Below are 14,141 nucleotides of genomic sequence, written 5' to 3'. Positions count from 1 at the left end.
AGTACTAAATTTCAGTGACTGATTCGATTGTGTTTCTGATCCGTGTTTGACGCTTTACTATTTCTGGCAGCCAGCGATCTTCATGGTCAGAAAGACATGGAGAGTTTGCGGTGGGAGAGACTATTACTAGATGACAAAGTGGGGTGCTGGGGCTCGGCCATCTGAACTTGTGGGGCCCCCACTTCAGCTGTCCCCCTGGAGTGACACTGCCCTCCACTTCGTGACTTTTCCTGGCCTCAATGTCCAGACTCACGTTCAAGTTTGACAGACTTGCTTAGCAAGAACAAAATTGTGTGAGCGCACCTCTGAATTCTGCTTGGTGTGTTAGGCCCAGCTGTGTCCACAGGAACAAAGAAGATGTTTCGGCTTATCTATCATCTTTAGGAAGGTAGACTGTATGAAAATGTTTATGCCAGAGGTTTGAACCAAGTGCTCTAAATTCTTGAGAAATCTATTAACCCTTTTAGCTTGATATTGTTATTATTATTATTATTATTATTATTATTATAGTTACATAGATAGTCAGACTTGGACACTTTTAAGACAGACAGGAGTTTAAAGGGAAGAGGAAAAACAACTGAATTTAAACAATAAAAAATGACTATAGCAGAAACCCAAGATGTGTTACTCTCTGTCTTTGCAAGCTGTATCTAGCTATGAATTCTTCTATAGTCATGTATTTAAAAAGAAAGAAAAACAGCACGAGAAGACTTTTGAGGTTATATTATACAGAGAACACACCTTGCTGGTTTACAGTATGATGGCCACTCAGGTTGATAAGCAGCGTTGATATCTGGCCAGGACTCCTTTTAAAACCACTGTGCTGGACCTGGGGAACTGAGTCAGCAACACACTTGTGAGGCAAGGATGAGGGTCTGAGTCCAAACACTCCACACTTTCATAAAATCTGGCCTCACTGCATCTATAATCTCATCCCTGGAGATGCAGAAGTGGAAGTAACCCCGGAGCTTGTTGGCTAGTGAGGCTACCAAATGACTATCTAAGTCAATGAGAGACCCTGCCTCAAAAAATACTGTGCAGCATAGTCAAGGATTGACTCTGGCCGCCACAGGAGATGCACATCTGCGCATGTAAACTTGACCACACATGCGTAACACACACACAAACATTTGTTTTAAGAGGTACTGTGTGGGCTGGAGAGATGGCTCAGGGGTTAAGAGCATTGCCTGCTCTACCAAAGGTCCTGAGTTCAATTCCCAGCATCTGTAATGGGGTCTAGTGCCCTCTTCTGGCCTGCAGACATATACACAGACAGGAAATTGTATACATAATAAATATTTGGGAAAAAAAGAGGTACTGTGTGATACACCCCCCCCCCAGCTTGTCCTTCCTACCTCTATTTCTCAACTTTGATTTTGACATAGCTATATTTGGCTTCGTTAGACTTGTCAGACATAGAGAAATTACCCAAGGGAAGCAGTCTTCTGATCTTTCACCTCCCACAGGGGAAGTTTCCCCAGAACAATCACTGATTCTGACATTCAAGTTTCTTAATTTATTAAGTCCCCCAATAGACTGTGGAGAATGTGAAGACTGTCTGTGTCACACTGATTCTGGCCTTCTAGGTGAGCCTATAGTCAGAGCCTCAGGCCATTCCTACCAGAAAGGTCACCGTGAGTGCTAAGGCCTCCCTGTATGCTGCTGCAGATTGCACCGGAGCTTTTTATTTTACTTTTAAATAAGATTGCTGAACCTGCTCTATTTTTCTTCTTCACAAAGCTACGTGGAGAATATACTAGATAAGAAAAAGGCCCAGGGAATGACTTCTCATTACTTCTTCTAAAAGCAAAGCATATTATAAAGAGAAAAGTCAGAACAGAAAGTAAAGTTTACGCTGATTAATTCCAGTAGAACAATATCCAGTTGGAAATACTTTTCTATAATGTGGTGATGATTATTTGAATGAAAATGCCTGCACCCCACATGTAGACTCAGGGTTTTTTTGTATTTTTTTAAACTACCTTTTCTTATTTTACATACCAATCTCAGTTCCCACTCCCTCCCCTCTTTCCGTGCTCTCCATCTTCCCCCATCCCACCCCATTCCACTCCCATCCACTCCTCAGAGAGGGTCAGGCTTCCCATGGGGAGTCAATAAAGTCTAGCACATTTTTTGAGGCAGGACCAAAGCCCTCCCTACTATATCAAGACTGGGTAAGCTATCCCTCCAAAGAGAATGGGTTCCCAAAAACCAGTATAAGCAGTAAGGATAAATCCTGGTCTCCCTGCCAGTGGCCCCGTAGTCTGCCGCAGCCATACAAATGTCACCTACATTCAGAGGGCCTAGTCTGGTCTTATGCTGGTTCCCTCGCTGTTAGGCTGAAGTTGGTGGGCTCCCATTAGCTCAGGTAAGCTGTTTCAGTAGGTGTCTCCATCATGGTCTTGACCTCTTTGCTTGTATTTTCACTCTTCCTACTCTTCTACTGACTTTGGGAGCTCAGTCCAGTGCTCTGCTGTTGGTCTCAGCCTCTGTTTCCATCAGTTGCTGGATGAAGGTTCTATGGTGACATTTAAGATAGTCATTAGTCTGACTACAGGGCAAGGCCAGCTCAGGCACCTTCTCCAGTATTGCTTAGGGTCTTAGCTAGGGTCATCCTTGTAGATTTCTGGGAATTTCTCTAGTGCCAGGTTTCTTGCTAATCAAATTGAGAGCTGAAATCAATAAAAACAGAAATGAAGAAAAGAATACAAAGAATCAATGAAACAAAGAGCTGGTTCTTTGAGAAAATCAACAAAATGACAAACCGTTATCCAAACTAATTAAAAGGCAGAGCAAGAATATCCAAATTAATGAAATCAGAAATGAAAAGGGGGCCATAACAGCAAACACTGAGGAAATCCAGAGAATCATTATGTTGTACTACAAAATCCTATACCCCACAAAATTGGAAAATGTAAAAGAAACGGACATTTTTCTGGATAGATATTACATGCCAAAATTAAATCAAGACCAGGTGAACAATTTAAAGAGACCTATAATCTGCAAGGAAATAGAAGCAGTCATGTAAAGCCTCCCCCCCCCCAAAAAAAGCCGACGCCCAGTGGTTTCAGCACAGAATTCTACCAGAACACCAGAGAAGAACTAATACCTATACTTCTCAAATTGTTCCACATAATAGAAACAGAAGACTATTTCAAACTCTTTTTATGAGGTTACAGTTACCCTGGTACTGAAACCACACAAAGCCTCAACCAAGAAAGAGAATTACAGACCAGTCTCCCTCATGAACATTGATGCAAAATACTCAATAAGACACTGGTTAACTCAATCCAAGAGCACATAAAAAAATCGTCTGCCATGATTAAGTAGGCTTCATCCCAGAGATGAAGGGATGGTTCTACATACAAAAATCTATCAATGTAGTCCACCATGTAAATAAACTGGGAAAAAAAACATGATCATCTCATCAGATGCTAAAAAAGCATATGACAAAATACAACATCCCTTCATGATAAAGGTCTTGGAGAGATCAGGGATACAAGGAATGTATCTAAACATAATAAAAGCAACATATAGCAAGCTAACAGACAACATCAAATTAAATGGAGAAAAACTCAACAAATTCCTCTAAAATCAGGAACAAGACAAGGCTGTCCACTTTCTCCATATCTATTCAACATAGTTCTTGAAGTTCTAGCTAGAGCAATAAGACAACAAAAGGAGATCAAAGGGATACAGATTGGGAAGAAAGAAGTCAAACTTTTGCTATTTGCAGATGATATGATAGTTTATATAAGTGACCCCAAGAACTCTACCAGAGAACTCCTACAGCTGATAAATACCTTCAGTAATATAGCAGGATACAAGATTAACTCAAAACAACCAGTAGTCCTAATATATACAAAGAAGCTGAGAAAAAAATCAGAGAGACTCAGATATTTGAACATTGAGTCCCCAGTTGGTGGTGCTATTTGGGGAAGTTTAGGAGGTGGGGCGTTACTGGAGGAATTAAGTCACTTGGGGCAAGGTTTGAGAGTATATATAGATCTGACCCACTTCCAGTTCTCTTTCTGTCTCTGTCTCTCTCTGTCTCTTTCTCTGTGTGTGTGTGTGTTTTGTGCTTGTGGGTCAGCATATGAGCTCTCGGGTTCCTATTCCTTAATTATGCCTGCTGCTGCTGATGTTGGTCATGGCGTGTTACCACAGCTACAGACAGTAACTGATACAGATGTATTCTGAAACAACCCCACCAAATAGCATGACAAATTCTTATAGAGTTGGGCTAAGTCACTTAAACTGGTATCTCAGGCACTTCAGTATATCAAGAGCATTGGGACCCTCCTAACCCAGTCCTCTTTATATGGGAAGAGCTGCTTAAGACATTGTTTAACCAGTGGGGGCCAAGATTGGTAATAGTTAATGGTGGGGTTTAAACTATAGAGCCTGGATAGCAGACAAGTAGAAAACCTCCATGGGGGTTATCATGTTTTCAGGATTCATGTGAGACCAAATGAACAGAGGAATGAATAGATGAGGATCCCAATCTAGAAGGCACTGGCAAACAAAGATTGGAGTGAGACGCTGGATTCTGCCTTGTGTGGATGTTCCTGGTTACTTGCTTTGGGGAGTCATGGGAAAACATTATAACAACATGGGGAGTCATGGGCAAACACTGTAACATCCTGGTAAGTCATAGACAAACACTCTAACAGCACTTTCGGTCTGACGGAGGCTTCCAGTCTTAGGTTAGTGCAAAGTCCTGCTGAGACATTCCACTGCATAGTAGCAGAGTAGTTTAAAACAGTAAAAGACTTAGGTGCACAGAAATGGTGTAGAGGATGTGTTGTTTCAAGGCAACATTCACAAAGGTCTAGACGTTTTAAAATGTGATGCAAAGATGCAGAGATGGCTGGGTTATCTATCTGCAATTAATTTTGAAATGACTAAAATAGATTAGTATTATGAAAGTTGTAATGTGACAGCGATTCCAGCACTGGGGAGGCAGAGACAGGGGTATCTCTGGGATGCACAGGTGAGCAAATCTTGCCTAATCAGTGAAGTCCAGGTTCAGTGAGAGACCCTGTCTCAAAACAGATTACAGAATGTGTGTTAGTTACTTGTTTCTTGCTGTGATGAAGCACCTCGGCCAAGAAAACTTAGGAAAGAAGCATTTAAATGGGCTTATAGTTCCAGAGTAGAGTCCGTGATGGCAGAGCACAGTCATGGAGGCAGGAACAGCTGAGGGTTCACATTGTGATCTGTAAGAAGGAGACTGAGAGAGAGAGAGACTGGGGACTGCTTGAGTCTTTTGAAACTCTGACATCTGCCTCCAGTTGTAGTCGGAGGTTGCTTGTCCATTCCTGGTTGCCCAGACCCAAAATAATCACACTGAAACTATGTTAATTGCAACACTGATTGGCCAATGATTCTAGCACATTCCTAGCTAGCTCTTACATCTTGAATTAACCCATTTCTATTATTTTATATTTACGACAAGGCTCGTGGTTTACTGGTAAGATTCCAGTGTGTCTGTCTCCTGCAGAGGCTATATGACATCTCACTGACTCCACCTACTTTCTCCCAGCATTCAGTTTCGTTTTCTCATCTGGCTCTGTCCTGTCCTATCACAGGCCAAAGCAGCTTTATTAACTAATGGCAATAAAACATATCATATCATACAGAGGGGAATCCCACATCACCTCCCCTTTTCTGTCTAAATAACAGGAAGATTTTAACTTTAACATAGTAAAATTACATATAACAAAACAGGAATCAAGCAAGAATTATAGTTACAATATTTATATCTCTTATCTTTTATCATAACTAAGGAAAACTATAATTATAACTATTTTTCAACTCCATCAAAGACTCCAGAAGGATATAATATTACCTAAGTAAACAGGAAGTGCATTGTAAGCAACTTTCAAAACTCTACAATTGACAGAGACATCTTTCTGCCTGAACAGTCACCCAAAGTTCTTCTGTACCATTGGGGCATCCATCTTCAGCCTACTGGCCCATAGTATCTGGCAGACTTTTCCACGAAGCAGGAAGTTTCAAAGACAGTTCCACCTATATTGGCAGTTTGTCAGTCACTTTCTTCTGTGTCCTGGAGAATGTCTGGCAGACTCTTTCATGAAGCAGGAACCCCAAAGGACTGTCTTACCTTTAGGCAAGTTCAGCAATCATTTTTGTGTGGCTCCTAAATGTCCAGTTCATACAGCATACCATCAAGCAGTCCAGGAAAGAGAAGTTTCTTGCCTAAATGGCTAGCAAATTCCATAAAGAGCCTCTTCGATGCCCATCTTCCTCTTGAAGTAATTGGTGTTGCCAGGAGCAGATGTGTCCCATTGTCATGACAAGTTCTAAGTTCTTAAACATTTTAAATGTCATTTTCTGTTAGTCTTTGAAAGGTTTGAAGAATAACTATTCATCTGAAATATATCTGTGTACATCTAAGATGACTACAAGTTTGACTGTTATATATGACTTATATTAACTGTATTTTAACTATACATTACATTTTTAAATGAGCTACATAAAAACAATACCTTAATCAAGAGCAGAAATATACATATAACAAAACTGATTTTAAATTTGTAGCAATAGACCAACATCCATACCAATGCAAACCTCTATAGCATATCCCCCTTTAAATGTAAACAAACATTTATAAACAATATTTGGGAATTTGGGCATAGTTCTCTCCAAACTGCTTCCTGCTTGTTGTTGGGTGAAGAATTTTCCTTTTGGGGGTTTTTATGAAGGCCTTGCAAATGAGACTTTGAATGATTTCCCAGGTAGCTAGTTGTCTCTGTCATTTATTGCACATTTTGGAAGTTGCTTGATTACACTTCCTGTTTATTCAAGTAATATTATTTCCATTCTCAGGTCTTCGGTGGAGCTGAAGAATAGATAGTCGTAATTACTTTCCTTTCATGACTTGGCCAAACTATTTCTAATACAAGGCTTAGACTCCTTAGGATAATAATTTAAACATTTAACATATGTTTCTTGCTTGATATCATTTATGCTGGTAGTAATTCTAATTTTTATACTTGATATTTGTTTTTATTGTATATAGTTTTGTATTAGGCTTAGAACTCTCTTATTTAGACAAAGTGGGAAGGTACTGTGGAAACTCCTTCAGCCAATAGCCTTTACAATACCAGCCCATTTGAGCGTGGTCTCTTATACTATAAATGCAGTTGTAAAGCTTGTGTGCATGTGCTTTCTCCAATGCTGCATTTGGTTCCTGTTCCCCATTTGTGCAGAGGACTGTGATCTGTGAGTCTATTTCTGAATAAAGAACCCTTTATTATACTCAGTTCTGAGCTAGTGTGGAATTACTTTATAACGTTCGTCTTCATCTCGTGGCACGCCTTCCTGAGCAAGGCCATGCCTCCTTCACCAGCTGAGCACCACGTATTCACACAGATGAACTTATGGGTACTGTTCTCAGCAAAACTGCCACAGAAAGCAATTAAGGAGAAACACAGAGATCAGCCTCAGTGTCACTTCTTGGGAGCCACCCTTCTTGTTCTGTTTTATCCGAGACAGAGTCTGCCATTGAACTAGAGCTTGCTGTGTAGCTTTGGCTATCTGGCCAGTAAGGCCCCGGATTTCCCTGTCTTTACCTCCTCAGTGCTAGAATTCTGAGTTTCCCTTACATGTCTTGCTTTTTATGAGGGTGATGGGGATAGACCGTGGGTCTTCTTCCTTACATGGTGAACTAGTTCATTTTAATTGCCAACTTGACACAACCTAGAATTACCAGGGAAGAGAGTCTTAGTGAGGAATTATCTAAATCAGAATAGCTTGTGGGCATATCATGAGTACATGTGTGTGTGTGTTTGTGTGTGTGTGTGTGTGTGTGTGTGTGTGTGGTCATGATCATTAATTCATATAGGAAGACAAGCTCTTTGTAGGTGACACCATTCTCTAGGGTCCTGAACGGTGTAGGAAAGGAGAAAGCTAGCTGACTGTGCATGTCCTAATCTCTCTTGAGATTAAGAGAGATTGTTCTTGACCAGATATGACTAGCTGCAGCAGGTTCCTAATGCTGTGACTTCTGGAACACAGGACTAGCTGAAGAAACCCTCTTTGTCAAGGGTGTTTGTCACAAGAATAGAAATAAAACCAGAACACGTGACCTGTGCTTTCCCCATGCCCAGACCACTTTTATACTTGACACCCTGCCTCTTCCTCGCCTCTCATTTGCTCCTTTTTCACACCACTGAGATCTCATTTCTGACTAAATTACAAGTTCCTTGAGGTCTATGGCCAAGTCTTATTTTCCTGTGTTCTTTGTACCACCTAGCACAGCTATCTACAAAGACTGACACAAAATGTAAAAGCTCTCTTCATGCAGATGATTAATCATCCTGAGAATTTTTCCAAAGGCACAGGCGAGTGCCAAGAACACATTTGCTTAAAACATGTGCTCAGTTCTGAATTGAATCCGCCTAAATGGTGCCATCTGTTCTCAGGCAATTTCAGAAACATTCAAATAGGTTTTTTTTTACCTTTAAAAGGACAAGGGAATGGGCATGCCCACAAGGCATAGAGACGGAGCAGACATGGACACATCCAATGACACAGTACCATAGAAAGAACATTGTCTGAGGTCTGGGGATGTTTTATCTAAGAGGACACCAACAGCTACGTCATGTAGAAAATATTTATGAGACATTACAGAACTCAAGGCATGGATTCCTGCAACATATTACCGTGCTTAATTGCAAGCTCCAGAAATGCACTTGTGTGAGAGTCTCTTGTTCCTTTGAAATGGGCACATGCTTCCAGTGCTCGCAACAGCCTCAGCTTGGAAGGCGGGAGCAGCTGCTGAGATCCCTGTGTGATTTTTGTCACATCACCTGTTAATTGACTTCCACTTCAGTCCATAGAGCTTATTGTCACATGAACAAAACAGTGAAGTGAAACCTGTGTTTAAGTTCTGCAAATAACTTCCAGCCACTTCCAGATCACCTCAAGGCAGGCTCTATATTTGAGTTTGTGGTTTTACATGCACAGCTATTTTCTGACCCACTTCAGCAGGAGAGAGAGAGAGAGAGAGAGAGAGAGAGAGAGAGAGAGAGAGAGAGAGAGAGAGAGATCACAAGCTGGCGAGGTTTGGGTCTAGCTATTGTGGAAACATGTGATGGGCCAGATTTCCAGCCTATTTAACTGGCTCGCTGCATTGTAAGCTCCGAACTGCTGCCAGCATGTTGTCATCTGTGTACTTTGCTCATCGTGTAAGTCAACCATGGTGTGTATCAAGAATTTATATCGACAGAAAGAATTTCTGATTTAAAACACATCAACGTATGTTCCCCCATCTGTGTGCGCATGTATCTGTACTGAAACTCCTCAGTTAAGATCTGAATGGCTCTGAGTTCATTCACATGAATATTTGTCTGGAATGTTCTGTTTTTATTGACAGCACAATGCTGCTGACTCGTGCTTGCTTTCTACATCATATTAATTCCTTTCTTAGGGAAAACATGAAGTATGGAGAATGGCAGGGCCAGTTCCTGATGTTTGCGCTGTTCAGAAGTGGTAATCTGACCCCTGAGAGAGCCCCTGTGTCCTCTGAAACCTCCTACCAGGGCTCCACTGGCTGCATCTCTCTCACCCTGCTTGACTTCTGAGCTCCCTGGTTGTGACCCTTTAAGGTCTTACAGCATTCAAGGGCGTTTCTAGCCAGAGTTTACAACTCTGCCACTTTCCTGCCACAGACACCGTGAAAGGCCTGAGGACCACAGTCAGGTTTGCATACCGGTGCCCCCACTCTCAGGACCAATCTTCCACCTTAGTTCCCTTTCCTGTGATAAAATACTCCACGAAAGCACCTCAGGGGAGAAAGAGGTTACTCCAGCTCCCAGTTCTTGGCAGAGGAATCAGGGGAGTGGGAGCTGGAGGCTCCCATACAGGAGTGGGGGTGAATGCATGCTTGTCAGTGCCTGACTGTCCAATAAAGCGCAGGATCCCCTGCCCAGGAAATGATCCTGCCCACAGCTGACTTGGCTTCCCACATTTATTAATGTCATCACAATGCTTCCTCACGGCCATGTCCAGGTGGTTCTGGATTCACTCAAGTTGACACTAGACACTAGCACAGGTGTACTGCAGGTAAAGCCTGAGTCCACCCTTGCAGAAGGCCACCACTGCCATCAATTCTCTGTAGTGTCCTGACTCGTGATTTCCTGCTTTAATGGTGTAGGTTAGAGGTGCATAAGTAGTTAGGAATGCCAGTATCGTGGTAAGCTAAACTCCATCCCGGCATTCACGTCATTGTTGACTTTTTATTTTCCTCCACCTCCTCTTTTATCAATGTATCACCATTTATGATCATATTTTCGGAAGGCTTGTCCTGGTCTGTTGTCTCCTTGGTCCCAGATGTCCATTTAGGCTATACGTCGGCACCTATTTCTTGTTATCTCAAGACACGTCGGCTGCTGCTCTAGTTATGTGTCTCCTGGAACCTTCTCATGACCTCTCTCTAGGAAAATGTGTTCTATCACTGCGTCATGGGGATTTTGCATTTGCAGTACTACAACACATTGCTAAATTTCTTTTTTAAATACTCTTAATTTATATTCCCATCAGCAGATTGTGAAAATTTCCATATCCTTATGTCTCCACCAGCACTTACTTCCTTCACCTTCATTCTTGTATTGCTGCAGCCCGAGGGGCACGGGATCATTTTTCTTTATAGTTGGAAGGCCTCCAGTCATTGTTCATAACTTCAGCAGGTTTTCTAATGCCTGGCAAGTATTTTTCCGATTTCTCTTAGTTGTCTAGTCATCTCCCTTTATCATTCTTCCAAGTGTTTTTACTCGATGATATTTTAAAGTAACAAGGACCACTTTGGAAGGATTATAATATGCTCATGTATTTTCTTGTCTCGGTGTCAAAGTTGTGTTGTTTGTTATATATAAGCATTTAGTCCATTCCGGTATTTATTTATTTGCACAGTGTGAAAAGTTATCCTCAGTTTATTTTGGTGTGTGTTTGAACGTGTATGCATAAGCACGTGAGTGTGTATGTGGTGAATGCATGTGTATATGTATGTATGTATGTATGTATGTATGTATGTATGTATATGTGCTGGCGTGCCCACCTGTGTGTGCATGTTTGTATGTATACGTGCATTTATATGCAGGTGTGCCCTGTGTGTGCATGTTTAGAACCAGAGGTCAACATCAGGTGTCTTGTCTTCCTCTATCATTATTCTTATATAATAATTCCTTATAATTATATTGTCTTTGTTTCCCTTCTGAATAATTATGTTTCCTGATAAATTCTTGTTAGGCTATTGAACTTAATTATTTCACAATTTGATTTTGCAAACCCAGTAAGTTTTTTTATTCTTTTCCTCTTTGTGTGTATGTGTGTGTGGTATATGTGTGTATATGTGTGAGTGCACACTGATCTGTGAGTGGGAACAAAGGATCAGGGTACCGCCACAGGCTTTGGCACTTATTTTCTATTTTGTCTTAAACAGGATTGGTTCTTTAACCCCACTGCACACCCCGGGCCAGCTGGCTCTCTTTCCCCACTGCACTCCCCGGGCCAGCTGGCTCACACCCTCCCCTTCCCCCCTCTCTGCCTCCACACTGCTCACCCAAGCCCAGCTGGCTCCCTTTCCCCCTACTGCACACCCCAGGCCAGCTGGCTCCCTTTCCCCCCACTGCACACCCCAGGCCACCTGGCTCCCTTTCCCCCCACTGCACACTACAGGCCAGCTGGCTCCCTCCCTTCACCGGCCCCCCCACCTCACACTGCTCACCCCAGGCCAGCTGGCTCCCTTTCCCTCCACTGCACACCCCAGGCCAGCTGGCTCACTTCCCCCCCTCTACATACCCTAGGCCAGCTGGCTCCCTGTCCCTCCACTGCACACCCCAAGCCAGCTGGCTCACTTTCCCCCCTCTACATACCCCAGGCCAGCTGGCTCCCTGTCCCCCGACTGCACACCCCAAGACTGCCGGCTTCCTTTACCCCCACTGCTCACCCCAGGCCAGCTGGCTCCCTGTCCCTCCACTGCTCACCCAGGGCCAGCCGGCTCAGGATCTTCTACTACCCTCTTCTCCCCACCTCCCATCCAGCCTTAGGAGCAATGGAATGACAGATGTGCTCTTCTACACCTGGATTTCTGTGCGTTCTGGGGATTCTGACCCAGGTCCTCATGCTGTGCCCTCACTGAGCTAGTTCTTCAACACAGTTTCTTGTTTCTTGTCAATTTGGTTATAGATGCTCTTGAATTTTCTAGATAAATCTCCCTCATTTCCATGTGTAATGAAATTCTTGTTCCCTCTTTTCCTATACTTGTGCCTTCTTGTAGGCCATATTTCTATATGGCATGGCAGCCAAGCCTTCAAGCCATAGGCCACACCTGAGATGGGTCACGTAAACTTCCAGACAGGCTGTCACTAACCTAACAAAAGGCCAGGATATTGTTTTCCCTCCTCTTTGTAATTTGGAGGATGCCTGATAGAGATGCTGATTCAAGCCTATGTGACAGATAGCATACAGAGCAGACAGGTAGTTGTGGACATGTCGAAAAGACATTTACCTGGTTACCTAGGAGACAGAATGCTAATGTATTTCCCCTAAGTTAAGTTTTGGCATAAAAGCTGTTTGGAAAATAAAGCAGGAGAAATTCTTCAGGATGTGAACTCAGGATATCATGAGGGATCTCTGAGAATCTCCCTCCCGATGAAACCATGTGAGTTGTGTCTTTATTCCTGCACCTTCACGCCAATCCAGGGAGAGATAGTTTATGCTGGGATCTGGTCAAGAGAAATAATTGAGGGTCCGGGCTAGCACTGGACCCTGACACCTTCTGTTTATTTTTGGATTATTACATTGGCTGAGTTTTCTAGCCGTGCTGAATGTAGCAGCGATAGTGTGCCTTTCTGCTGTGGACTGGGTTTGCAGCTGAGGTCCCAGAACACACATTCCTACCCCTTTTCCATGATGGTATCATTAAGCATTTGCCTGTGGTTGGTTAAAGTATGGATTGCAGTTGCATAAAGGAGTGATGTTCTCATCTGGGTCAGAAGACTTAACCTCTCTCTCTTTCTCTCTATGTGTGTCTTTTTCTCATGTCTGTCTGTCTGTCTGTCTGTCTGTCTCTCTGTGGGGGGCATGGCTGTGGGTGGGTGTTGTCCTATGCATGTGCATTTGGTGGCCAGAAGTCGACTGGGCATCTTATTCAGCCCTCTCCCCTATCTTTTGAAACAAGGTCTCTCACTAGTGGGTTAGACTCTTTGACCAGTGAACTCCTGGAAATAGAACTGTCTCTGCTCGACCCCACCCTGTGCTAGGGTATCAACACACATGGGTTCTGAGAATCCAAGCTCAGGTCTTATGTTCACACTGTAGGTCTTTACCAATGGAGCCACCTCCCTATCCCCCAAAGACTCCATATTTATCCCAGTAGGATGCTTTTGTCACCTTCTGAATAACCTATCCACCTTTTTTACCAGTCATCCAGCAAGTAACACCACACTGAAGAGCACAGACATTGAGGGGCTCCCCCAGTCATCAGGCAGGTAACACCATGCTGAAGAGAACAGATGTTGAAGAGTTCATTCATGAGTGTTGGCTTCATGGGCAATGCCATGATAGTAGAAATATAATCTAAAAATCATTTGATAGTTTCTGAATTTCTTAAGTCAAATTATTGTACATTTTGCAATTTTTTTTAGACTCCTATGAACCAAGCTTCAACCCGATCACACTGTATTTTCACTGTTCACTTGACCAGCAAGGAGCCGGGATCTGCCACTCTCCGACGCGCGAAGCTCCATTTGGTTGACCTGGCAGGGTCAGAGCGTGTTGCGAAGACTGGAGTGGGAGGCCTGCTCCTGACAGAGGCCAAGTACATTAACCTGTCGCTGCACTACCTGGAGCAGGTAAAGTGGGTGGAATAAGGTCAGTGGTGGCGACGGCACATGCTGCAGTGCTCATGGCAGACACTCGTCTCTGGCTTGTAATTACGGTGAAATGTGCACCGTACATGAAAACACCCTACCGTGAAAACAGCATTTGTTTGTCTCATAGTTTTAAAAAGATTGGGAGCTGGAGAGATGGCTCAGTGGTTAAGAGCACTGGCTCCTCTTCCAGAGGTCCTGAGTTCAATTCCCAGCAACCACATAGTGGCTCACAACCATCAG

At 43.1% G+C, this 14,141-nt stretch overlaps 1 protein-coding gene across 1 annotated transcript in view; it reads left to right on the top strand.

Annotated features, from left to right (window-relative positions):
* The window catches only part of Kif6 (kinesin family member 6), a 301,138-nt gene that overhangs the window by 95,520 nt on the left and 191,477 nt on the right, over positions 1 to 14,141 (top strand). Inside the window, exon 7 of the mRNA XM_038343786.2 lies at positions 13,674 to 13,880. Within this exon, the coding sequence (XP_038199714.2) occupies positions 13,674 to 13,880 (207 nt within the window). The remainder of the gene's footprint in view (positions 1 to 13,673; positions 13,881 to 14,141) is intronic.

Source organism: Arvicola amphibius, chromosome 9, assembly GCF_903992535.2.
Source record: "Arvicola amphibius chromosome 9, mArvAmp1.2, whole genome shotgun sequence".
Classification (NCBI taxonomy): Eukaryota; Metazoa; Chordata; class Mammalia; order Rodentia; family Cricetidae; genus Arvicola; species Arvicola amphibius.
Note: the sequence above shows the minus strand (reverse complement) of the source record. Positions and strands in the feature narration are given on the sequence as shown.